At 34.8% G+C, this 25982-nt stretch overlaps 1 protein-coding gene across 1 annotated transcript in view; it reads left to right on the top strand.

Moving 5' to 3' along the window:
• The first annotated feature begins 477 nt into the window (after positions 1 to 477).
• Positions 478 to 25982, top strand: part of Tex15 (testis expressed 15, meiosis and synapsis associated) — a 54648-nt gene continuing 29143 nt past the window's right edge. Inside the window, exons 1-3 of the mRNA XM_026414037.2 lie at positions 478 to 616; positions 11085 to 11250; positions 18539 to 18776. Of these exons, the coding sequence (XP_026269822.2) occupies positions 478 to 616; positions 11085 to 11250; positions 18539 to 18776 (543 nt within the window). The remainder of the gene's footprint in view (positions 617 to 11084; positions 11251 to 18538; positions 18777 to 25982) is intronic.

The following is a 25982-nucleotide window of genomic DNA, read 5'->3' as shown; positions in this document are numbered from 1 at the left end:
AATTGGTTTACAACTTCCATAAGTTTCTTCAAAGCCAGAGATTCTAATTTAAAGAGGATATCATTTTAGTAACAGAAGTTTATAGGAAAGATAATTTAAAAGTAGAGTATTTAGTAAGAATTTTACCATATGTTAATTTCTTCCTGAAAAACTTGAACTTGCAGGTATAAGGGTCCAGTGGAAGAAAACTGCAAGTTTTTTTATACCTGCAAGTTCAAGTTTTATGAATTACAAGGAAAAGGTATGTTAGAAACAGAAAGAATAAATATCTTGAAATTATATGAAACCAAAATTATTTAATTTTCTATTTTGTGTAACCTGGCAAATTGAGGATGAAATGTGTTTGCAGTGTGACTAAGAATGTATCATTATTCAATTCCATTTAAGAACTCTTAAATGATTTTTTTGCTGTTGTCTTTTATGTATTTATTGACCTTCTGTTTAATAACTTTGGGTTGTTTTTAGGCCACCAACAAAATGGAAATGAAAGAGATTGCTAAACACAAGACATTATGGAAAATGAGTTCAACCAGTGAACCTTTATTCATTACTGGTATAGAAGTCAGTCCTTTGAAGAAATTCACTATTCCAAAGATTAAGAGAAGAGCAGGGAAAGGTAAAATTTCTATGGAATGTGTATTTTTAAAAATAACTATTACTGTATTCCTGATTCTTATGTTCATTTCCTGTTTTCACTCTATGAAATTAGGTTAAGTCAGAACTTTAATTTATTAAATATACCTCTGTTTCTGTCCAAAGCAGAAAAACACATGTACTCTTACTCCCAGTAAATACACTAAAACCCTGGGTATTGTGTGTAAAACAAATGTAAGAAGATTTGCAAAGATAAAGAGAAGTCTATGGACCATATAAGGGACTGAGACTCTGGGTATGATTATAATTTCCCTAGATTGATTGTTTCTTCAGTATCTCAGACTGGGTGCCTGCCTCCTAGAAATGCCAACTGGCCTAGACTCCCCACCAAAACAAAACAAACAAACAAAAAATATTGTTCTCTTTTGCCCAAGAACTGAAATAGGCAGCCTAGAAAGACAAAACCCATTTGGATGTGAGGTATCATTCCAAAACTCCTGTGTTTCTATAGGACTATTCAGAGGTGAAATGATTAAACTGTGAGAGCCTGTAACCTAATCAATCCATCCTGGCTTGAATGAACTGGGTGGTAACTTTAAACAGATGGGGTATGGCTGGAAAAGGTGGGTCACTGGGGACATGCCCTGGAAGGATATGTCTTCCTGTGGTCCATTTCCTTGTCTTTCTCTGCTTCCTGACCACCATAAGCTGAGCAGTTTTCTTCCACTGCACCCTTCCCCCATGATATGCTCTCTCATGTTGGGCCTAATACCTCTGAAACCCAGAGCCCCATATAAACTTTTCCTCCTTTAAGTTGTTCTTATCCTTTATTTTGGTCACAGTGATGAAAATAGAAGTATAATCTCAAGAATGAAAACACAGCTGGGCTCTTTGGCACATGGCTATAGTCCCAGCTACTTGGGAGGCTGAGGCAGGAGGACCATAATTTCAAGGTCAGCCTGGGCAATTTAGCAAGACCCTGTCTCAATATAAAAAAAAAAATAAAATGGCTGGGGATGTAGCTCAGAGGTAGAGCACTCTTTGGTTCAATCCCCAGTACCATATAAATATATAGTAAAGACAAGCCACATACTTACACATGTATTTGCAAAAGACAGATAAAGGACTGTTAATTAAAATATTACAAAAACTCTTACTACAACAATAAGGAAACAAAACAGCCCAATTGAAAAATGGGTCAAGGGACTGGGGTTGTTGCTCAGTGCTCACCTAGCATGCGTGAGACACTGGGTTTGATCCTCAGCATCACATAAAAATAAAGATATTGTGTCCACCTCTAACTAAAAAATAAATATTTTTTTAAAAATGGGTCAAATACAGTAACAGATATTTCAACAAAGAAGATACACATATGGCAAATAAGCATTTGAAAAGATGCTCTACATCATATATCATCAGGGAAATGCAAATTAAAACAATGAGGTACCACCACATACCTACTAGAATAGCCAAAATCTAGAACATTCATGACACCAAATGTTGGTTGGCGTGTGAGCAACAAGAACTCTGATTACTGGTGGGGATACAAAATGATATTGCTATTTTAGAAGATGGTTTGGCAGTTTAATACATAACAACATACTCTTAGCATCTGCTGTAGCCATTGTGCTTCTTGGTATTTACCCACATGGCTGTTTACAACAGCTTTAGTTGTCACTCCTAAAACTTAGAAGATGTCCTTCAGTAAATGAGTAGATAAATAAAGTAGTGTATCCAGTCAATAGAATGTTATTTAGTGCTTAGACAGAAATGAGTTACCAATTTTATAGAAAAAAATGGAGGAACCCTAAACGAACATTGCCGAGTTAAAGCAGCAAATCTGAAGAGCCTCCATACTATGTGATTCCAACTGTTGTAACATTCTTGAAAAAGTAAAATGATGGAGGTAGTAAAAATTACCAGTGGTTGCAGGGTTTAGGACAAGGAGAGGAATAAATAAATGGAACACAGAAGACTTTTAGGGCAATGAAACTACTCTGCAGGACACTGTCACACTCTGTATTTAGTGATACTTGGTATCATACATTTTTCAAAAACCCAGAGAAAGTACACCAACAGTGAACCCTAATGTAAACTACAGATCCAGTGATAATTATGTATTAGTGTAAGTTCATGAGTTGTACCATTCTCTTAGAGGAGGTTGGAAATAGAGGAGGCTATTTATATGTGAGAATGTGGAGTGATGGGAAATCTATACCTTTCTTTCAAATTTTCTATGGACATGAAACTTCTCTAAAAATTAAAGTCCATAAAGAAGGAAAAACACTGACTGGATAGGTCAAAGAGAGGAATAGTCAAGACAGTGTAAAGAGTGAACCTGGCTAGGAGTGTTGGCATACCCCTATAATCCAGCTACTCTGGAGGCTGAGAATCAACCAAGTTCTAGGCCAGCCTGGACAACTTAGTGACACTCTGTATCAGATAAAAAATAAAGTGTTGGAGATACCTCTTGGTTCAGTCTACTACAAAAAGAAAAAAAATCAATGAACCTGGATATAGAAAAATAGAAATTATTCAGCATACGAACAACATGGGAAAAAGTGAATTTTGAACCCTAGGGGTTTGTGGAACAATAACGAAAATATCTAACATCTTTGTCATTATAGTACTAAAAGGAAAGGAGAAAGACTGAGGTTGAGAAAAACATTTGAAGAAGTACTGTCTGGAAATTTTCCACATTTGGCAAAAGTTACTAACCTGTATAATAAAGAAGCTGCACAGACATGACAAGCCCAAAGAAATCTTGAAAGCAGCTTGAAAAAACCATACATTATGTATAGGGGAAAATTTTTTTTTTTTTTTTTTTAGAGAATTTTTTTAATATTTATTTTTTAGTTCTCGGCGGACACAACATCTTTGTTGGTATGTGGTGCTGAGGATCGAACCCGGGCCGCACGCATGCCAGGCGAGCGCGCTACCGCTGAGCCACATCTCCAGCCCGGAAAATTTTTTTTGAATTACAGATTTTCTGTTAGAAATCATGAAACCCCAAGGAAGAGAGAAAGTTTTCAAATGCAGAAAGAGAACTAGGGATTTAGAGATCTATGCACAGTGCAATGATCCTTTATGATTAGAGATGAAATGGACATTCTTGGATGAACTAAAATTGAAGAATTTTTTCATCACCAGACCTAACATAAAAAAAAATGGGTAAAGTTCTTCAAACAGAAGTTGATAAAAGAAGGAAACTGGGAACATCAAGAATGAAGGGAAAATAGTGTAAATAGTAAAATATACATAAATATAAGCCATCTCCTCTTGAATTTTTCTCATGTTTGATCATTGTAGCACAAATTACAACATCTGCTGTGAGTTTTAGTGTGTGTGTGTGTATATATATATATGTATATATAGAGGGGGGGGGGGAGTATTTTAAGACTGTTATAAAGTGAGATTGCCATTGGAGGAAACTGGGAGAATGGTGTGTATTCTTCTGGAAGAATTTTACAAGTGTGTTTATGAGACAACAAAGCTTCATTGTACGTGAAGCAAACTAATAGAACTGCCAGGATACAGACCAGAACTGATGTTGGAGACTATGTATTTTTTCTCAGCAATTGATAGACCTACTAGACAAAATCAGCAAGGATATAGAAAAATTTAATATTGTCAACCAAAATAGATCAGTGTATAAGACAAAAAGTAAAATAGACTTACCTTCCACACACCCATCTCATCAAGGTACACAATATATATTGAGTCATGAGATATATCTCAACATGTTTAAAATAATTAAAATAAAGAGTGTATTTTCTGGGTACATGCAAAGTAGAAATTAATAACAGAAAAAGAGGGCTAGGGTGGAGCTTAGTGGCAGATCTGTGAGGCCCTGGTTCAATTCCTAGCGCCATGAAAAAAAAAGGGGGGGGCAATTTCCCCGCCACTTGGGTTTCAAGGAAAATAAATGCATGAATTGAATGAAAATGTACCATATCAAAATTTGAGGAACATAGCCATTAACAAAGACATGTATAATGATAAATGGTTACATTTGAAAAGAAAAGGAGGACTTCAGTTCAGTGATATAAGTGTCCTTGAAAAAACAAAATATGAGTAAGGTAAGCCTCAGACTAGCCAATGAAAGGAAAATCAGTGAAACAACAAAAATCAGTAAGTATTGACAAGCCTCTAACAAGCCCCACAAAGGAAAAAGATAAACTACAAATTGCCACTATCAAGAACAAAATGTGTGCCATGGTGGCACACACCTATAATCCCAGCACTCCCAGAAGTTTGGGAGATTAAGGCAGGAGTTGGAGGATAGCCTCAGCAATTTAGCAAGGCCTGAAGCACTTAGTGAGACCCTGTCTCAAAATAAAAAATGAGAAAGGGTTGGGGTTGTGGCTCAGTGTTTAAGCATCCCTAGATTCAATCGTTGGTACAAAAAAAAAAAAATGTGTTATCACTACCAACCCACAGGCATTGAAAGGATTTTTAGTGAATACTATGAATAAATCTACACATGTAAATTTAACAACTGAGATGAAATGGACTAGTTTGTTGAAAAGTACTACTGAAACTCAGTACTAAAAAGATAATTTAAGTAGCCTCGTAACCATTTATGGAAACCATTAAAAAAATTTAACACACTATTGGAAGATAGATCTCCAAGTCCAGATGGCTTCAGTGGAGTAGTTTAATAATGAAAAAATACAAATTCTTCCAGAAAATATAAGTAGAGATAATAATTTTATGAGTGTCAGTATTATACTAGTTCCAAAAATCAGATAAATAGTAAAAGAAAATTACAGACCAATATATAGCATAATTTTGATTCAGATACCCTAACAACATATAGGTAAACCAAATTCAGCAATATTATAAGATGAATTACACACCAAAGCTAAAACAATAAGTGTTTTATTCTCCAACTTTTTTCTTCTTTTTGAGACAGGGTTTTGCTGTCTTGAATTCCTTGGACTTAAACAGTCCTCCTGTCTTAGCCTCCCAGGTAGCTGGTACTACATGCACATACCACTGTGCCTAGACTTTGTTTCATGAACACTTTTGTTCAACATAATTCTGGAAGTTTCACCCAGTACAGAAAGTCAAGGAAAGAAATTAACAGGCACACACATTTAAAAAAAAAAAAAAAGAAAGAAAACTGACACTATTTAAGGGGCTGGGAATGTGGCTTAAGCGGTAGCGCGCTTGCCTGGCATGCCCAGGTTCAATCCTCAGCACCACGTACAAAGATGTTGTGTCCACCGAAAACTAAAAAATATTAAAAAATTCTCTCTCTCAAAAAAAAACTGACACTATTTAAGTCTATGGTCTGCCTAGACAATCCCAAGTGATCTGCAAAACAAGGAAAAGAGGGTGGGGCAGAGAGAGGAGGTGATGAGAGAGACCTAGAACAATTAATTCAGCAAGGTCACTGGATACAAGACCAAAATAGAAATATTTCATTGTATTTCTGTGTACTAGCAAAGAACACAGAAATCAAAATTTAAAATAGTGCCATCTACAATAGCTCAAAAAGTGAAACCATATAAATTTAACAAGACATAAGAATTTTATGCTTAAAACTATAAAACTCTGATTTAACAAAATTTGAATAAATTGAGAGAGGTAGTATTTCAGGAATTAAAAGACAGCATAATGAAGATGTCAGTTCACCACAAATTTAAAAGTAGCTTTATTACTTTTCCTAGTAAAAGCCCTACAAGATGTTTCATAAATATACAAGCTGACTCTGACATTTACAAAGGGAGGCAAACTAGAATAGCTGAAACAGTTTTGTAATAGAAATGTGGGATTATTCTATTAAATGAAGTCTTACTATATAATACAGTAATTAGAATGTGATATTGGCAGAGACTGACATAGAGCAGTGGAATAGATTCCGGACATAGACCCACACAAATATACCAAACTGATTTTCTTTCTGGTTATTTTCAATATTTATTGATTTTTGTTGTTTCATTGATTTTCCTTTCATTGGCTAGTCTGAGGCTTATCTTACTCATATTTTGTTTTTTCAAGGACACTTAGATCACTTAACTGAAATCCTCCTCCTTTTCAAATGTAACCATTATCTTAAAAAATGTATTTTCTATGCAAGGCACATCATAACCTTCCTGAGCTTAAGAACACTAAACCTCACTTCAGCATTACATCTGGGGACCAGTTTAAACAACAAAATCACCAATAACAACAAGAAAAAAGTAAAACTAAAACTGCAAAAAGGACACTTAATGCTGTCTGAGAAAGAAACAAGATGGCAGAGCATTACCCTTTTCTGACCTTACCTGGGAACATGTGCACTGGGCAACTCAAATTTTGGGCTGCTATCCACACATCCGTGGAAGCATTGTTTATCAATTTTGGCTTACAAATAAAAAAGCACAGGCACTGTGCTGGAGTTGTGGCTGAGTGGTAGAGCACTTGCCTAGCACATGTGAGGCACTGGGTTCAATCCTTGGAACCACATAAAAATAAAGCCAACAAGAGTCTACCTTAAAAAAAAAAAAAGAAAAGAAAAAAAGAAAGTACTACTGAGTACTGATTATAAAATTTACCAAGTAGAAAAATTTAAAAATACAGAATATTCAAATAGTAAGGACTGACTATATAGAAGAAAAACAATTTCTATGTATATAAACTTAATGCTACCATACGCTAATCAATGGAATAAGTTAAAACAATGGAAAAACTAGTATCAATATTATAAGTAGCTGATTTTCAAAATCAACTTATCTCATCATTGACTCAAATAAAACTAATTTTCAGTTGAGGAAAGGTAAATCAGATGTTGCTAGAGCAAGTGCACATCCATAGGCTAAAAAAAAATTTACCCCAACCTTACATAAATAATTTGAAATGATCCTGAGTTTAAAATGTAAAACTTAAAACATGGAAGAACATTTTCAGAATCTTGGCCTAGATGGAAGAGTTCTTAGATACCAAAAGCATAATCCATTTTAAAAAGTCAATAAGTTGACTTTATCAAAATTGGAAATTTTTGCTCTATGAAAGACCTTGTTAGCAAGCTAAGAATGGTGGGAAACATTTCTAAATCATGATTCTGATAAATGACTCATAGCTAGAGCATATAAAGCACTTTGAAAGTCAATAAAACCTGTAATAACCTATCTATAACAGCTGAAGAACTTGAGCTCAGGAAAAAGAGGTCATTAACCATAAACCAAAAAAAATGCAGCTACTAGTAGGGCTAGGATTAAGTCCTGCAAGATTTTGACCAGAGTCCTTTGTTGCTTCTGTGATTTAGTAGTGCCTCTACCCTTCACCATCACCCCCCCCAAAAAAAAAGAAAAAGTCAACAAAAAAGGAAACCAATTAGAAAACAAGAAAAAGACATGAACAGACTTTGGAACAGAGGGAATATACTGATGGCAAATAGGCAAATACAAAGGTGTTCAACCTCCTAGCCATTAAGAAAATGCATATAAAAACCACCAATATAACTATACAACTAAAACAAGGATAATGATGCTGAGTGCTGGTGAGGATGTGGAGGAACCAAATCACTGGTATATTGCCAGTGGGGATATTAAGATAGCATAGGCACTCTGTAAATTTTGGTGTTTCTCCAGAAGCTAAACATTGCACCTAAGATATGAACCAGCAATATGAACATTTATCCTTGGGAAATGAAAACTTAGGTACACACAAATACCTGGGCAGGAATGGTGGTAGCAACTTTATTTGTAATCACCAAAAATTGACAACCACCCAAATTTCCAATGAGTGGTTAAAATATGGCACATTTGTACCGTAGAATACTATTCAACAATAAAAAAAAAATGATCTGATACAACAACTTGGCTGGATCCTCAGGGCAATGAGTGGGAAAAAACAAATTTTGTACACTTTGCATACTACAAAATTTCATTTAGAAACCAATCTTGAAATGATAAAAGTATGGAAATGGGCAGATTATAATTTCCAAGGACATAGGGACAGGCAAGAGAAATGGGGAAGGATATTCCTAGTTTGACTATGTATACATATTATAGATGTTATATGTACTTTACATGTAACGCATATATGGTGAATATGATTCATCTATTGCATAATTTATATTATACTTTATTGTTACATATACAAAGGAATTACACAAAGGAAATCTTTTTGGTAATGGAACAATTCTGCATCTTGTAGTGGTTGCATATAACTATACACATATGCATATGTGCATATGAAACTGGTAAAATCTTAAGGTATGTGGATTGTACCAAGGTCAATTAAAATGTATTTATAGTCAAATAAAATGTGAGGAAACTGGGTTAGGGGATACAGGGCCTATTTCTACTGTTTTGCAACTTCCTGTGAATCAATTATCATTTTAAAATAGTTAAAAACTTACCCATCCACAAAAGCATATGTTATAAAATTATCAAAATTTGTAATAATTGTTACAAATATTAAAATGAAAATTAGTTTTGAGTCAATAATGAGATGATTTTGAAAATCAGCTACTTATAATATTGATACTAGTTTTTCCATTGTTTTAACTTATTCCATTGATTAGATTAATGTTAGGTATGGTATCGTTAAGTTTTTATACATAGAAATTGCTTTTCTTCTGTATAGTCAGTCCTTACTATTTGAATATTCTGTATTTTTAATTTTTCTACTTGGTAAAATTCATAATCAGTACTCAGTAGTGCTTTCTTTTTTTCTTTTTTTTTAAGGTAGACTCTTTGTGGGCTTTATTTTATTTATTTTTATGTGGTTCTAAGGATTGAACCCAGTGCCTCACATGTGCTAGGCAAGTGTTCTACCACTCAGCCATAACTCCAGCACAGTGCCTGTGCTTTTTTATTTGTAAGCCAAAATTGATAAACAATGCTTCCATGGATGTGTGGATAGCAGCCTAAAATTTGAGTTGCCCAGTGCACATGTTCTCAGGTAAGGTCAGAAAAGGGTAATGCTCTGCCATCTTGTTTCTTTCTCAGACAGCATTAAGTGTCCTTTTTGCAGTTTTAGTTTTACTTTTTTCTTGTTATTGGTGATTTTGTTGTTTAAACTGGTCCCCAGATGTAATGCTGAAGTGAGGTTTAGTGTTTTTAAGCTCAGGAAGGTTATGATGTGCCTTGCATAGAAAATACATTTTTTAAGATAATATTTATTCAAGCTCAAGTTCATTGTCAACGAATCAATAATGTAGCACATATAGAAAAAGGGAGAAATTTTTATGTCCATACATCAGTCCTCACCAAAAAGTGCTAAAGCAATAATATCTGTATTGCCTGGTGAAGCAGCTAACTTTCATAGACTCATGACAGCTTATAAGCACAGTGGGTAGTATTGTTGTGAGGCTAAAAGCTGATGGAACTTAAAGTCACATTATCCAGTATCAGGAAGGTATATTATTACCCTTCTGGGCTAGTGCTGGCTATCTGATGTATTCCCAAAAGTGATGTGACATGAAAGATGTTAAACTTGTAGGCATGTCTGTTCTTCAGATCAGGAGGTTTGAAGAGGAATTTTTGAAACACCTGCTGAATGTTATATAGGAAAAAAGGGGTAGTTATATGGAAGAGCAAATTTTCAATGCTGATAGTCTTATTTGTTTTACAGGGATATTGACAACATAGCTATGTAATGCTAATGGCATTTGAATTGTCAAATATTTAAGGACTGGGATGAAGCTCATGAAAGAACAATTGCTTAGCATGCAGGAGGCACTGGGTTTGATTCCCAGCACTGAAAAAAATTGAAAAAATTTTACTATATTCACAGAAACCTAAGCCTTTTCCCCAAGAGTAATAGTGCAGTATTCAGTAATTGAGCATTTTTGGTGACATTGTGAAACTTAACTATCACAAATAACAAGAAACAACCATATTTTCTCCCTGCTTTCCTTTTGAGTACACTTTTTAAAGGTTTTTATCCTTTTATTCATGTGCCTTGCTCATTGTCTCCTGAAAAAGTTTGTTTCTTCTTATTCATGCCACAGTATCAGCCAGCAACTTGCAGCAATGTTCAGATACTTGTGCAAATCAAAATAAGCAGATAGTTTTCTAGTATGTAGGTTGCCTTAACTTTGCTTGGTAATGACAAGAAACATGCATGTGTTAACACTAGCTGCCAGGTTTAAACTGAAAATTAGTAATCTGGGCTGGGGTTGTGGCTCAGTAGCTGAGTGCTTGCCTAGCATGTGTGAGGCACTGGATTTGATCCTCAGCACCACATATAAATAAATAAAAGTCCATTGACAACTAAAAAAATATTTAAAAAAAAAGAAAATTAGTATTCTGAATTTCAGGACAGTCTTCGAATGTGTAGTCAACTTTGAAGAACTACTGTAGGCACGTGAAAAAAAAGCAAGGTTTGTGTATTCATTTACCTCATGTAGGAGGTCCAATTTACTGTGGTGGAACTTAAACTGTTGTTAATGAATTTCCAAGTACTTGAATATTTGTCTTACAACAGATATACGTTTTCATTGTCATTTTAAAAACAAATAACAACTCTTCCCCTTTCTTTTTCTTTATCTGTAGTTTACTTGTCACCTTGTTGTACCAATACTAGGGAGTATAGTTTCATACATGACACTCTTAACCAGTGCAGGCTTGATGTAAGCTGTGATCTGCAGTCCTCATGGCAGTTTGGTGATACAAAACTGATTCACAATGAAGATCTGGAAAAAAATTTTACTGCAAAGAGGTAAGTTACTATGACCTAAACAAGTTTGAAATTTTTGTTTTTACTCTGAAGTTTTATGATAATTTATTTCTACCACTTGAGATATAATAAAAATTACTAGAAAAGAAGTACAGAAATTATTAATAAGCATTACTAAGGAATTAAGTACAGAATATTATTTTGATACCTTTGATTAGATTTTGTAATATTAAAAAGTTAAATGTGAAATTTGGCTAGCAAGTTTTATGCACTAATGGAATCAGATTTTCAGACACCCTCTTCTAGTTTTTTAATCTTTATGAATTTTTCAGAAGCATGCATCAGCATATTTATTAAGCAGCTGTTTTATAGATCCCCATATATCCTGGATAATGTAAAAGAATGAGTAATCATAAAGTAACTTTTTTCTTTGACTCAACTCTTAAAGAGACTGAGTTGATGCTTTAATTAAGAAAAAGGATTATTTGACTATTACCATCCTCCCACTAAAACTGTTCTTTCTGGATTGTTGCTGTTGTTTCTGACAATTTTTAAAATGCCTTTTCAGCTTTTTGGGAAAGCACATTACATTATTTTTAATACTAAATAATATGAGCATATGCAAAATTCTCACGTTAAATATTTTATATTATAGGTATGGTATGAATGTGGTGTGAAGACAATTTAGATTAGCATTTTAATTTTTTGAACTTGTCTATTTTACTACTTAGTACTTTTAAACTATAGCTTAATGGACCCTGAGTTTATTTTTTTATGTTTTGTTTTCTCTTTTTGTTTTATAATTAGTTCTGCCCCACTTCGTATGAATTTGGAGATTTGGAATTTGTGGGTATGACAAGAGTTAGTTGTGATATCTATTCTCCCCTCTAAAAACTACAGCTTTGCGTTTTGGTGGAAAGGACGATATATATTCTACCACTTTCATATTAAAGTAGCAGTTTGATCAAAGAGTTTTTGGCACTCTTCTTTGATTAGATATTTACAATGTTAGTATTCTGAATTTCAGGACAGTCTTTGAATTGAATAGGTATTTACAATGTTGTCCTTTCAATCAGTGACTTTTTCGTAATTAGTGTTACAGAAAATTTAGAACAACTATCTGATGATATGGGAAACTCCTTTGTTTCCCATACATAGTACTTTATAGAATTTACCACAATATATTGGTTTGTGTCCTACTATGTTGTGGGAGTATTGTCATAGTACAAAACAATGTGTGGTTAAATGTTAAGTTACATTTCTACGAATAACCTTAAGGCATATAAAAAATAAAAGGTAAAATATCCCAAATAATTAGCAGCAGAGACTAACAAACAGAATGGAGAGATGAAAAGAAAAACTATTAATAATATTGACTACCTCTGGCTTTTCTTTTCATTTCTCATCTTAGAGGAGGAAATCAGTATATAAGTCTGAAATCTCAAGAAAAGCAAGTAACTTCAAGACCATAGTAGTCTCCACTTCTTATCAACATTTTGTCTGCTAATTCTTAAATTTTAAAATCAGCAAAACATTCATTTAAACTTGTGTATTTGAGTATTTACTGAATCAGACATTATATTTGATAACTTCAGTTTTCTCTTCAAGTCTAAAATGTTCCCATTCTACTAGTGAAGATATACAGATAAATTTTAGATAATATGATGTTGCACATTCCAGCAGCTCCAAACACTGAGGCAGGAGGATCACAAGTTCAAAGCTAGCTTCAGCAATTTAGCAAGGCCCCAAGCAACTTAGCCAGACCCTGTCTCAAAATAAAAAATGAAAAGGTAGTTAAAAAAAAAGGTAAAAAGATTTTAATAATAGACTATATCTTATTAAAAACAAACAAATAAATAAAAAGGGCTGGGGATATGACTCAGTGGTTAAGCCCTTCTGGGTTCAATCCCAGGTACCAAAAAATAAAACTTAAAAAAATATAATGTTATATTTAATATAATATTTATATGTGAGGAATTAATTGTTCCCCTAAGATCCTTGGAAGAGCCAGACATGGTGGCACATACCTGTAATCCCAGTAACTCGGGAGGCTGAAGCAGAATTGTGAGTACAAGCCAGCTTTAGCAATTTAGCTTGGCCCTAAGGCAACTCAGTGAGACCCTTTATCTAAATAAAATGTAAAAGTAAAATATATATATATATATATATATATATATACAAATATATATGTCATTGAGAGAAGTTTTGTTTTGAATAGTTAAGAAACTTGAGTTAGCCTTACTAGATGAGAGAGAAATGAATTTAGCTCTCCTTAAGTCCATTAACCTGTTTGAATCAGGTTGGTTTTTGTTTTGAGATAACTTTTAAATATTTTATTGATGTGAAAAATTTAATTTTAAACATTAATACTCTGCCTCATTGAATTTTTATTTAAATGTCTCAGTTTACATTTTATCCCATATGCGTAGTTTGAGCCATTCATAGTTAATGTCATCAACTTTATCAATTATTGGTTCCAAGGGTATACGTACTAAACCAGCTTGAACCAATACCATACGAGAAAAGACTGTCTTGGAGTCTCTGGGAAAATAGAAACCAATTTGATATGAACAAATTTTTCCAGCTACTGATAGCAGCATTCTTGGAATAATAGAGGCTAGTGTTAGGATGATCCCAAAGCTAAGGACAGCAGAGCAGAGATGGGAAAGACCTGGATCTCTGATAACATATATACTTCTGGAGTCACAAAATCATTTAATCCTGTAAGGGCAGCCTGATTTCTGAACTTCATGTTATGAGAAAGTTAACTTATTTCTAATCCAGTTTGAATGGATTTCTGTACTTGAAGTCAATGGCATCCCAACCAGAACTGACTTTAATACCTGCAGAAGGCTACTTGCTCATAATAGATTATAAAGTATGGATTTAATTCAGGGGAAAAAGAGCAGTAAGGACCCTGCTATTCCAGTTGGGAGGTTGACATCTCTTTCGTGGGCCATAGACTGTGTTTCATGAGGCTGTAGTCTTTGGAGAAATTGCACAAAAAATGATCTTTCTTAGACCTAAGAAAGATCACTTTGTTGATGTTTCTTTTATTACTTTCTCTCTGTTATTTCTCTAACAGACAAATTATCTTCTTCTCTGATTTTTAGTAGTTATTTTTTTCTCCTTTATACCTGTATCTTGCTACCACTCTTCTTCTTTCCTTCTGTTCACTTTTTGAAATAATCATTGGTGCCACTGTTGAAAAACCTTGCTCTAGGGTTTACCTTGTCTTTATCACAGTGTATTTTCAAATAATGTTATATTCATGTATTGTTTAAGAACCTTAAAACAATACACTCTCTCTTCCCTCCCTTTCCCCCATCATTTGTGGCATTATTAGCTTTTGCACATAAGAATTCCCTCTAGGCAGTGCTCAGAAAGTTTATGTTTTTCCAAATACCAAGAAAAAACAATTGAATAATTTAAAATTTTTAAAAGTAGAAGGGTTGGGCATGGTGATGCATGCCTGTCATCCCAGTGGCTTGGCAAGCTGAGGCAGGAGGATTGCCAGTTCAAACCCAGCCTCAGCAACAGTGAGGAGCTAAGCACTCAGTGAGACCCTGTCTCTAAATAAAATACAAAATAGGGCTGGGGATGTGGCTCAGTGCCCTTGAGTTTAATCCCCAGTAATAAAAAAAAAAAGGTTTTATAATTCCTCTGTGAGAATTTACCCTTAAGGGTCAGCATAGAGATCTTAGTGGTTAACATAATCTAGTGATAGCAGGAAATGCTGACATGTGGAGTTCTAAGTAAAGGGTAACATTTCTGGGAACTAAGAATTAGGTATGTGGTTCTGCAACCTAGATGCCCTTCAACAGATGAGTGGCTAAAGAAAAAATGTGGTATATAGAATGAAATTATGACATTTGCCAGTAAATGGATGGAACTGGAGACTGTCATGCTAACTTTTAAATAAGCCAATCCTAAAAAAACCAAAAGCCAAATATTCTGATACTGACTCATGATGGGGGCGAGAGGCAGTAGTGAAGGTTTACCAGATTGGGGGGACGCCAGGAGAAGTGGGGAACGGGGGCGGTGTGGGAATGGGAAAGACAGTAGAATGAATAGATAGAACTTTCCTATGTTCGTATATGAATACACAACCAGTATAATTTTACATCAAATACAATCATAAAAATGAGAAATTACACTTCATATATGTATGATATGTCAAAATACATTCTAATGTTATATATAACTAAAAAGAATAAATTAAAAAAATTTAAAGTGGTTATGATCTAGTCAGCAATGTTACCATGTCATATGACCACATTTTGTCATGTCTACCATTAACAGTTGGTGGTTCTTGAAATTTTTAATATGCTTTTGTACATATTACACTTCATACAAATTCTGTGAGAATCTACATACATTTTAAAGGCATGTAGTTTTCAAGAACAACTTTTCTTTGTTGCATGCCTTTGCTGTGTTCTGTAGTGTCTCTATAGCAGATAATCACTTGGAGTCACATTTCTGTCATGTTGTACCACCTGGTATGGCAGATGCTCTTGCTACTGTTCCTGAGCAGGTCTTATAGAACACTCCAATCTGCCAGTTTGAGGGGAGGGTTTTATATTTTACATGCTTAAAGTGGGTCTTGTTATAGTAGTAAATCAAAAGTATCTGGACTTTAGATTATAATCTTTTCTGAAAATGATTCATAATTTTATTACTAATAAGCTAGCAGTCAAAAATCAAACATTAGCTGTTTCTCTCAGTTGTAATCTAGATCCCTGAAGAATGGAGAATGCCCCTGATGGTCAACTATGTGTGTCTGTTTGTGTAGGTATAAAGATACATATGGTAAAATAATAGAAAGATATTTCATTTATTTCATTTATTAAATGCACATTCTTTCCTCCATAATACAATTAGCAAGAACTTGAGTTCTGGAACCTGAAAGAATTATGATGTGCATGCATCTCTCAGGGATGTTGCAGGTTCATTTACAGACTAGAACGAATATTTGGTTTCTCAGTACATAAAAATGTTATGTCTACATGGTTCTATAGTCTTTCAAGTGTATGATACTATCATGTAATGTAAAAGTATTTTATGGCTGAAAAATGTTAGCAATCAGGGCCAGGGGTATAGTTCAGCATAAGAGCATTAGACCTAGTATGCTTAAAGCCCTGGTTCAATTCCCAGCACTGGAGGAAATGTTTTTAAACAATTATCTAAGCCTTCCATGAGTCTTCACTAGGAGTAGATTCTATTTCAAACCACTTTCTTTTCTTACAAGATGCAATTCTCATTTATTAGAGTTTTATCATGAGATTGCAGCAGTTCCGTGGCTCTACTGCTGCTGTGCTTCAGTTCTCTTGCAGCTCCCACCACATCTGCAGTTACCTCCTCCATTAAATTCTTGAACCCCTCAAAGTCATCTATGAGGGTTAAAAGCAGTTTCTTCCAAACTCCTGTTAATAATGGTATGACCTCTTCCCATGAATCACAGATGTTCTTAATGGTTTCTAGAAGGGTAAATCCTTTCTGGATTTTCAGTTTAGTTTGTCCAAATCCATCAGGCAGAATCACTATCTGTGGCATCTATAGCATTACAAAATTATTTATTAAATAATAAGACTTGAAAGTCAAAATTACTCCTTGATCCACAAGCTGCAGAACACACATGAAAACAACATTGGTTTCATTGTACATCTCCATCAGCTCTTTGGTGACCGATGCATTGTCAGCAGTAATATTTGAAAAAACTTTTTTCATGAGCATTAAATCTCAACATGGCCTTAAAATATCCAGTAAATGATGTTGTAAGCAGATGGGCTGTGCTCAGACTTTGTTAATCTATTTACATAGCACAGGCAGAGTAAGTTTACTATAATTCTTAAAGGTTCTAGGATTTTCACAATGCTAAATGAGCATTGGCTTCAGCTTGAACAGCTTCATTCACTTGTAACAAGAATCACCCTGTTGTTTTATCTCTGTTATGTGTCAAAGACCTAGACAGCATCTTCTTCCAATGTAAGGCTGTTTCATCTCTGACTTAGGTGTTAGCTTACAAGAATGTGGTAGCTGTTGATCTATCCAAACTACTGAAACTTCATATTAGCAGTAATATTATTTGCTTATTTTCATGTGTTCACAGGATTAGAATTCTTAACTTTCTTCTTTAAGACCTTTTCCTTCATGATTAGAATTTGCCTATTTGGCACAAGAGGCACAGCTTTTAGCCTGTCTCAGCTTTCAATATACCTAATCATTTCAAGTTTTTTATTTAAAATAAAAGGTGTTCCAACTCTTTTTTTTCACTTAAACACTTAGAGTCTACTGTATGGTATTTGATGATTTAATTCAATATTGTTGTATCACAGGAAATAGGCTCTAGGAGAGAGAGACTAAAGAACAGTCAGTTGGCAGAACACATTTATCAGTTAAGTTCACTGTCTCATGTGGGTGTAGTTCATGACACCCAAAACATTTTTATAATATTAACATTCTAGATCACTAATCACATATCACTGTAACAGATATAATAAACGGTTTGCAATATTGAGAGAGCTACCAAAATGTGACACAGATACAATGTAAGCACATGCCTTCTGGAAAAAAATGACACTGATATACTTGCTTGACACTGGATTGCCACAGACCTTTAATTTGTTAAAAAGAGAAAGTACACACACCCGTGTGTCTACCAAGGCATAATAAAATGAAACATGCCTGTGTAATTCCAACCCTGTCACCCATCACCTTGCTACTTTGGCAACTTCTAAGTTTTTGAACCTTATTTTTCTCATTTAAAAAAAAACAATGTATAAAAATAACAGTAGTAATAACTTCTTGGGGAGTTGAAAACAGATTGATAAATGCACATAAAGCTTAAGACTTTTAATAGGTATATCAGCAGTATTCAAAAAATATTCTTATTAAGAGCCTATATAAAATGTGGTCCCCATAAATCCTAAACATGTAATTTGAATTTGATCTTTTGGTGGGGGGTGGTAGCAGGGATTGAACTCAAGGGCGCTCACTCGACTTCTGAGCCACATCCCCAGATCCTCAGCCCTATTTTGGATTTTTTTTTTTTTAAGACAGGGTCTTGCCCCATTGCTTAGTGACTCCCTTTTGCTGAGGCCTGCTTTGAATTTGCGATCCTCCCGCCTTCAGCCTGCAGAGCCACTGTGATTACAGGCATGCGCTATTGTGCCTGGCTTGAATTCTATCTTTAGATGATTTTCATTGTAACTTCTTATTATACAGTAGTGACACCTCTGAATATTATCAACACTTTTCTTGCTTTCTAACTGTGGCAAGATGAAATATTTATTTTCCCATTTAGCTATAACCATTATTTGTTTTGATTTAGGTCAGAGATGCGTGAGAGAAGAAAACATGGCAGAGAGCTTGAAGAACATTTCTGCTTTTTAGCACTTCCTCAGAGTGATGTTTTAGAGATATATCAGAATGGGATAAGTACCAAAGCATCTACATTGAAGATATTAGGAAATCCTCACCTTGGAATTTATATATTTAGACATGTTGATGTTGCCTTGAATTATGCTCATAGTCGAAACATTATGGTAGAGAACATTATAATTTTCAAGGTAAGTAACATAAAAATATTAAACAATGGATAGTTTGCTTCAAATTGCCATAAACACACTTTCTTTTTAGTATGAATTCTTAGTATTTTTCATTGAATTATATATCATAATAATTCTTTTTGTCATCATGATCATTTGGTATTTACCTCTATTTCTGATTCTTTACTCGATTGTGGAGCACAAAGTAAAACTCCAAGGAGGCAAAGGAAACCATCATCTTTGTCTTCCCAGTGTATTTCTTTTTCTAGACTGATTATCCGTCCTATTTGTCTCTTTTTATTCATACCATAAGTAATACCACAGTGGTTTAAGTGTCTTCTTTTGAAACACTGTAGTATAATAATTTTAGTGTAAACTAAAGTTATTTAACTTTTACAGTCATTTTAGATAATAATATTATACCATTATAAATTTCTTCAATAGTTATCTAAGATATTAATTTTAGGGAAAACCGGACATGGGTTATAAAGGACTATCCAAATTATCTCTGTCTGTGTGTGTGAGAATAGTGGGTTTTTTGTTTTGTTTTGTTTTGTTTTGTTGTAGTTGGACACAATACCTTTGTTTTTATTTATTTATTTTTATGTGGTGCTGAGGATTGAACCCAGGGCCTCGAACGTGCTAGGCGAGCCCTGTACCACTGTTGTTGTTGTTATTGTTGTTAAATCTCTTAATGTCAAATCATTTTGGTCAGAGAATATATTTACATGTAATCTATCTTTATAATTTATTAACACTCAGTTGGTAGATCTGGAAAAACATCGTGTGTATATGCTGTTGTTACTAGAGAATAGAATTCTGTATATGCCTGTTAGATTTGGTTGGTTTATTTTTTTGTTCAAGTTCTTTTTCCTTTCTAATCTCTGTTAGGTGGTTTTAGCCATTATTGAGACTGAGGCATTGACATCTCTAGTTGTTATTGTAGAATTATTTCTTCCATCAGTTCTGTCAATTTTTGCTTCAGATATTTTGATGATTTATTACTAGATATGTAAATGCTTATAATTGGAATATTTTCTTGCAGTTTTGAACTATTTAATGTTCATGGGAGGGGATGTAGCTTAGTGGTAGAGAGCTTGCCTAATATGTGCTGCAAGGCCTTGGGATTGATCCTTAGTACTGCAAAAATGAAAAAAAAAAAAAGTCTTCCTTTGCTCTCGTTTCTTTTCTTTCTTTCTCTCCTTTTTTCACCCATTACTGGAGATTAGATCTATGGTCTTTTGCATGCTAGGCAAATATTCTGTTACTGAACTCATCCTCAGTTCCTCTTTTTAAATTTTTACAACTATTTTTTTCGGTACTGGGGACAGATTCCAGGGGTTCTCTAACTCTGAGCTATATCCCCAGCCCCCACTTTTTTTAATTTTTAATTTTGCAACAGGGTTTCACTGAGTTGCAGAAGTTGGCCTTAAGTTTAGGAGCCTCTTGCCTGGGCCTTCTGAGTCTTTGGAACTATGGGCATGCATCCCTGTGCCCAGACCTCTTTTTTATTTGAAGTCTATTTTGTCTGATAGTATAGCCATCCTTCTCTTTTTTTGTTACTATTTATATGGAATATCCCTTTCCATCCTTTCATCTTCAAGTTATTTGTGTCTTTCAATTTAAAGTAAATCTCTTATAGGCAGCATATAGTGAATCTTGTTTTTTATTAATTCTGCCAGTCTCTTCCCCCACCCCACACCCCCAGTGATAGGAATCCATTTAACCCAGGGCCTCATACAGCCTGGGAAAGTACTCAACAAGTGAGCCACATCCCCAGCCTTCCTTCTCTTTCTGTCAGTTGGAGAGTTTAATATATTTCTACTGAAAATAGAAAGAATTTCTGTCATTTTGCTGTTTGCTATTTTCTATATTATTTCTTCTTCTTCTTCTTCTTCCTTCTTCCTCCTCCCCCTCCCCCTCCCCTCCCCCTCCTCCTCCTCCTCTCCCCTCCTCCTCCTCCCCTCCCCCTCCCCCTCCTCCTCCTCCTCCTCCTCCTCCTCCTCCTCCACTAAGGATTCAACTCAGGGGCACTTGACCACTATTTTGTATTTTTATTTAGAGAGAGGGTCTCACTGAGTTGCTTAGCACCTTGTTTTTGCTGAGACTAGCTTTGAACTCATGACCCTCCTGCCTCAGCCTCTGGAGCTGCTGGGATTACAGGCATGCACCACCATGCCTGGCCCTCATTTCTAATATAGGTTGAATATCCTTTGTCTGAAATGCATGCAGTCAAACGTATTTCCAATATTTTAGTTATTTTCTTTGTAGTTACCTTAGGAATTACATTTAAAATTCTAAAATTAGAAATTCTAATTTGAATTTATACTAGTTTAACTTAACATGCAAAACTCTGCCCCTTTAAAACTTTTTTCTCACTTTCAGTTGTAGATGTCACAATGTTATATCTTTGTACATTATATGTTCAGAAACATAAACTCATAATTTAAATACTTCAGTCCCTTAAATTATGTAAAAAGCAAAACTGTGAAATTACAAGCTAGAAGTACAATAGTACTAGCTTTTAATACCAATAGCTGTTTAAGTGTATTAATATCTTAAATCATGTAGAAAACAAAAAATGGAGTTATGTACCATTGTCAACAGTGATACTAGTTTCCATAAATTGCTCCTGTGTATGCCTTTTCTGAGATCTTTATTTCTTCATATGTCTACAAATTACTGTCTAACATCCTTCCATTTTGCCCAACTAGACTTACTTTCACAGAGCAGAATAGTGGTAACAAGCTCCTCCAGGTTTTGTATACCTGGGAATGTCTTAATCCTCACTTTGGAAGCACAATTTTGTTAGATACATCATATATATATAAAATATATATATATAATATTCATTTTAGATGGTCACAATATCAATTTTTATGTGGTGCTCAGGATTAATTAAGCACAGTGTCTCGCTCGTACTAGGCAAGTGCTCTATCACTGAGCTATAGCCCCAGTTACAGGATTCTTGATTGATTGATATCAGTCTACTGCCTTCTAGCTTCCCAAATTTCTGGTGAGAAACCTAATTATTTTTATTAAGGATCCCTTGTATATAATGAAATATTTTTTTATACTTTCACAGTTTTCTCTTTGGGCTTTCAACAGTTTGTTATTCTGCATCGAAAACCCATTGAATTTCTTGAATGTCTATGTTCATGTATTTTCATCAAGTTTGGAAAGTTTCCAGCCCTTATTTCTTTAAATACTCTCTTCCCTTATTTCTCTCACTCTCCTTTTTTGGAGTATTGCAATGTGTATGTCAGACCCCTTGATGGTGATTTACCGAATTCTGCCTGTTTAAAACTGCTTTTAAATCTGTTTAGTACATTTTTTTTAATTTCAGTTGTTTATTTCAGTTTTCATCTATTCTAGTTTCTTTTGGGTTTTCTATCACTTTATTGATATTTCCGTTTTTTTATACATCGTGTTCTTGACATTCTCCACATTTTTAAAAAATTACTTATTCTAATTAGGTAAATATAACAACAGAATGAATTTTGATTCATTGTACACACTTGCCACATAACTTTTCATTTCTCTGTACACAATGTAGCATCTTACCATATGTGCAGTCATACATGTACCTACGGTAATGATGTCCATCTCATTCCACCATCTTTTGATGTCCATCTCATTCCACCATCTTTCCTGCCCCCATTCTGCTTCACCTCCCCTCCCTCCCCTTTGCCCAAAGTGCCTCCATTTTTCCCATGCCCCTCCCCATTATGGATCAGCATCCACTTTCCAGAGGGAACTTTTGGCCTTTCTTTTGGGGGGATTGGCTTACTTCACTTAGCATGATATTCTCCAACTCCATCCATTTACCTGCAAATGCCATAATTTTATTCTCTCTTAATGCTGAGTAATTTTGTATATATAACACAGTTTTTTTATCCATTCATCTATTAAAGGGCATCTAGATTTCTTCCACAGTTTAGCTATTATGAGTTAAGCTGCTATAAACATTGATGTGACTGTGTTACTATAGTATGCTGATTTTAAGTCCTTTGGGTATAGACCAAGGAATGAGATAGCTGGGTCAAATGGGGTTCCATTTCAAGTTTTCTAAGGAATCTCAATACTGCTTTCCAGATTGATTGCACCAATTTGCAGTGTCACCAGCAATGTATGAGAGTATGCTTTCCCCTGCACATCCTCACCAACACTTATTGTTGTTTGTATTCTTGATAACTGCCATTCTGACTGGTGTGAGATGAAATCTTACAGTAGTTTTGATTTGCATTTCTCTAATTGCCAGAAGTGTGTGTTCAGCTCTTTAGCTCATTTACTGATTGGGTTGTTTGGGGTTTTTTTTTGTGTGTGTGTGTAAAGTTTTTTTGAGTATTTTATGTACCCTAGAGATTAGTGCTCTATCTGATGTGCATGTGGCAAAAATTTGCTCCCAAAATATAGGCTTTCTCTTCACCTTCATTGATTGTTTCTTTTGCTGAGAAGCTTTTTAGTTTGAATCCATCCCATTTATTAATTCTTGATTTTATTTCTTATGTTTCGGGAGTCTTGTGCTCTTGGATAGGCAAAATTAATATTGTCAAAATGGTGATACTACACAAAGTGCTATACAGATTCATTGTGATTCCAATTAAAATCCCAACATCATTCCTTATAGAAATAGAAAAAGCAATCATGAAATTTATGTGGAGAAATAAAAGACCCAGAATAGCTAAAGAAATCCCTAGCAAGAAGAGTGAAGCAAGAGGGATCACAATACTGGACCTTAAACTATACTACAAAGCCATAGTAACAAAAATGGCATGTATTGGCACCAAAATAGACATGTCGACCAGTGGTACAGAATAAAAGACATGGAGACAAACCCGTATAAATACAGTTATCTCATACTAGACAAAGGCTCCAAAAACATACATTAGAGAAAAGATAACCTCATCAACATATGGTGCTGGGAAAACTGGAAATCCATATGCAGCAAAATGAAACTAAACCCCTATCTCTCACCATGCACAAAATTCAACTCAAAATTGGATCAAGGACCTAGGAATTAGACCAGAGACCCTGCAGGGTGCCTCATAGAGGAAAAAGTAGGCCCAAATCTTCATCAGGTCAGATGAGGCCTGACTTCCTTAATATCTTTAGTTCTTTAAGCATCTCTAACATAGTTGTGCCATTGTCTGGTAAATTTACCTTCAGGTCTTTTTCAAGGACAGTTTTTGATATATATATATTTTTTTCCTTTCAATGGGCCATGATTTACTCTTTCTTTATATGCCTTATGATTTTTGTCATTGAGAACTGGACATTTTAGTCTAATAATATGGTAACTCTAGCAATCAGACCTCCCCCTTTCCAGTGTATACTGAATTTGTTCTGTTGTACCAAAGATGAACCTCAAGTATAAACTTAAGTTCTTCTCAGGTCTTTATCTAACTCTGCATCTTTCTCTCTACATGGTGACTCTCTAATTTCCTGTATATTTGTGGGGGGTTTTGTTTCTGCTTTTGATTTTTTGCAGGGCTGACAATCAAAACCTTTGAAGAACTATTGCAAATTTTCTTAAAATCTAGAGCTATTCAAAATTGGGGGGAAACAGTTCCATAGTTATTCACTATACACCTGTACTCTTTGGTTAATTGTAACTTTGCCAAGACTACTAAAATTCCCCTGTGGTTGCTTTTAAATGTTATAGTCTTCAGGGTCTTCCATCCAGAAGGGGCAGCGTCATGGGGCCTGGAGCTTTAAATCCCCTGGAAGTCTCTTGAATTCAGAAGGGCAGGGACTTGCAACAAACAGTGGGGAAGAGATACAACAATGACTGCTGTCTTAGTCTGCACCTCTCTTATTAGAAGTAGAGCACATATCCCTAATTTTTATTATTGTACACTCTGGCTCCTGTAAGTAGTGTATGAGCTGCCACAGGAACACGTGCACTACTGCCAACCATGGAGCCCCAGAGGTGGAGAAAGCATAGCTGCTACTGTGTGAAGAACTGAAATTAACTGCAATATACTATCCTCACCTTCCTCTAGAAGTTGCAAGCCTTGAATAGATTCCAGAGTTCCAGAATTCTAGAACCAGAAAGATTCCTTCAGTGCATTTATTGCCTACATGAAGAGAGAAATTTCTGATGCTTACTATTCCACCATATTCCCAAAATCAGCCTTTGAGCTATTTTTGCAATTTTTCTAGTTCTAGAGCTCCTATTTAAAAAAAAATAAGTCTCATAGAAGAATATTAAGTATCAACAGGTGAATTAGTTAAGATTTACTTTTTGATTTATTTCTGCTTTGCCAGAACTACTAAAATCACAATATGCAAACAGTATCCTCATTTCTGTAAGGGCAACTTAGGATATGTATATCTACATCAAATCAATGGTTCATATGACACGTTTTTTTACCTCAAATATTGTCTTCCATTAAGCATGATTTATTTATTTATTTTTAGTTGTTGATGGACCTTTATTTTGTTTGTTTGTATGTGGTGCTGAGAATTGAACCCAGTGCCTCATGTGTGCTAGGCAAGTGTGCTACCACTCAGCCCCATAGTTTATTTTTATATTAAAAAACAATAAGCCTGGCGTGGTGGCACATGCCTATAATCCTAGCAGCTTGAGAGGTGAGACAGAATTTCAAGTTCAAAGCCAGCCTCAGGAATGGCCAGACGAGGAGCTAAGCAACTCAGTGAGAACCCTGTCTCTAAATAAAATACAAAATAGGGCTGGGGATGTGGGTCATAGGTCAAGTTCCCCCGATTTCAATCTCCAGTACCAAAAAAAATAGATACCAATTTTAGAAAATTTGGGTCATACTAAAAATTTCCAAAAGCTCAATAATCAAGCCAGGTTTTTAAATATCTATACTTAGTTTTCTATTCATTTTTTTAGGTTTTTCTTTTTTTTTTTAATCTTTATTTATTTATTTATTTTTATGTGGTGCTGAGGATTGAACCCAGCACCTCGCACCTGCGAGGTGAGTGCTTTACTGCTGAAGCCACAACCCCAGCCCTGAAGTTTTTTCTTGTAGTTGGACACAATACCTTTATTTTACTTGTTTTTGTTTTTATGTGGTGCCAGGGATCAAACCCAGTGTCTCATGCATGCTAGGCAAGCACCCTTCCACTGAGCCACAACCCCAGCCCTTTACTCTTCTATTCATATAAACAGATATGCAGGTAAAATTGTAATTATTTTCTTGCTTTTTATAATGTATAACTTGCTTTCTCCACTAGTTAATGAACATTTTCCATGCC

Source organism: Urocitellus parryii, chromosome 14 (genome assembly GCF_045843805.1).
Source record: "Urocitellus parryii isolate mUroPar1 chromosome 14, mUroPar1.hap1, whole genome shotgun sequence".
Classification (NCBI taxonomy): domain Eukaryota; kingdom Metazoa; phylum Chordata; class Mammalia; order Rodentia; family Sciuridae; genus Urocitellus; species Urocitellus parryii.
Note: the sequence above shows the minus strand (reverse complement) of the source record. Positions and strands in the feature narration are given on the sequence as shown.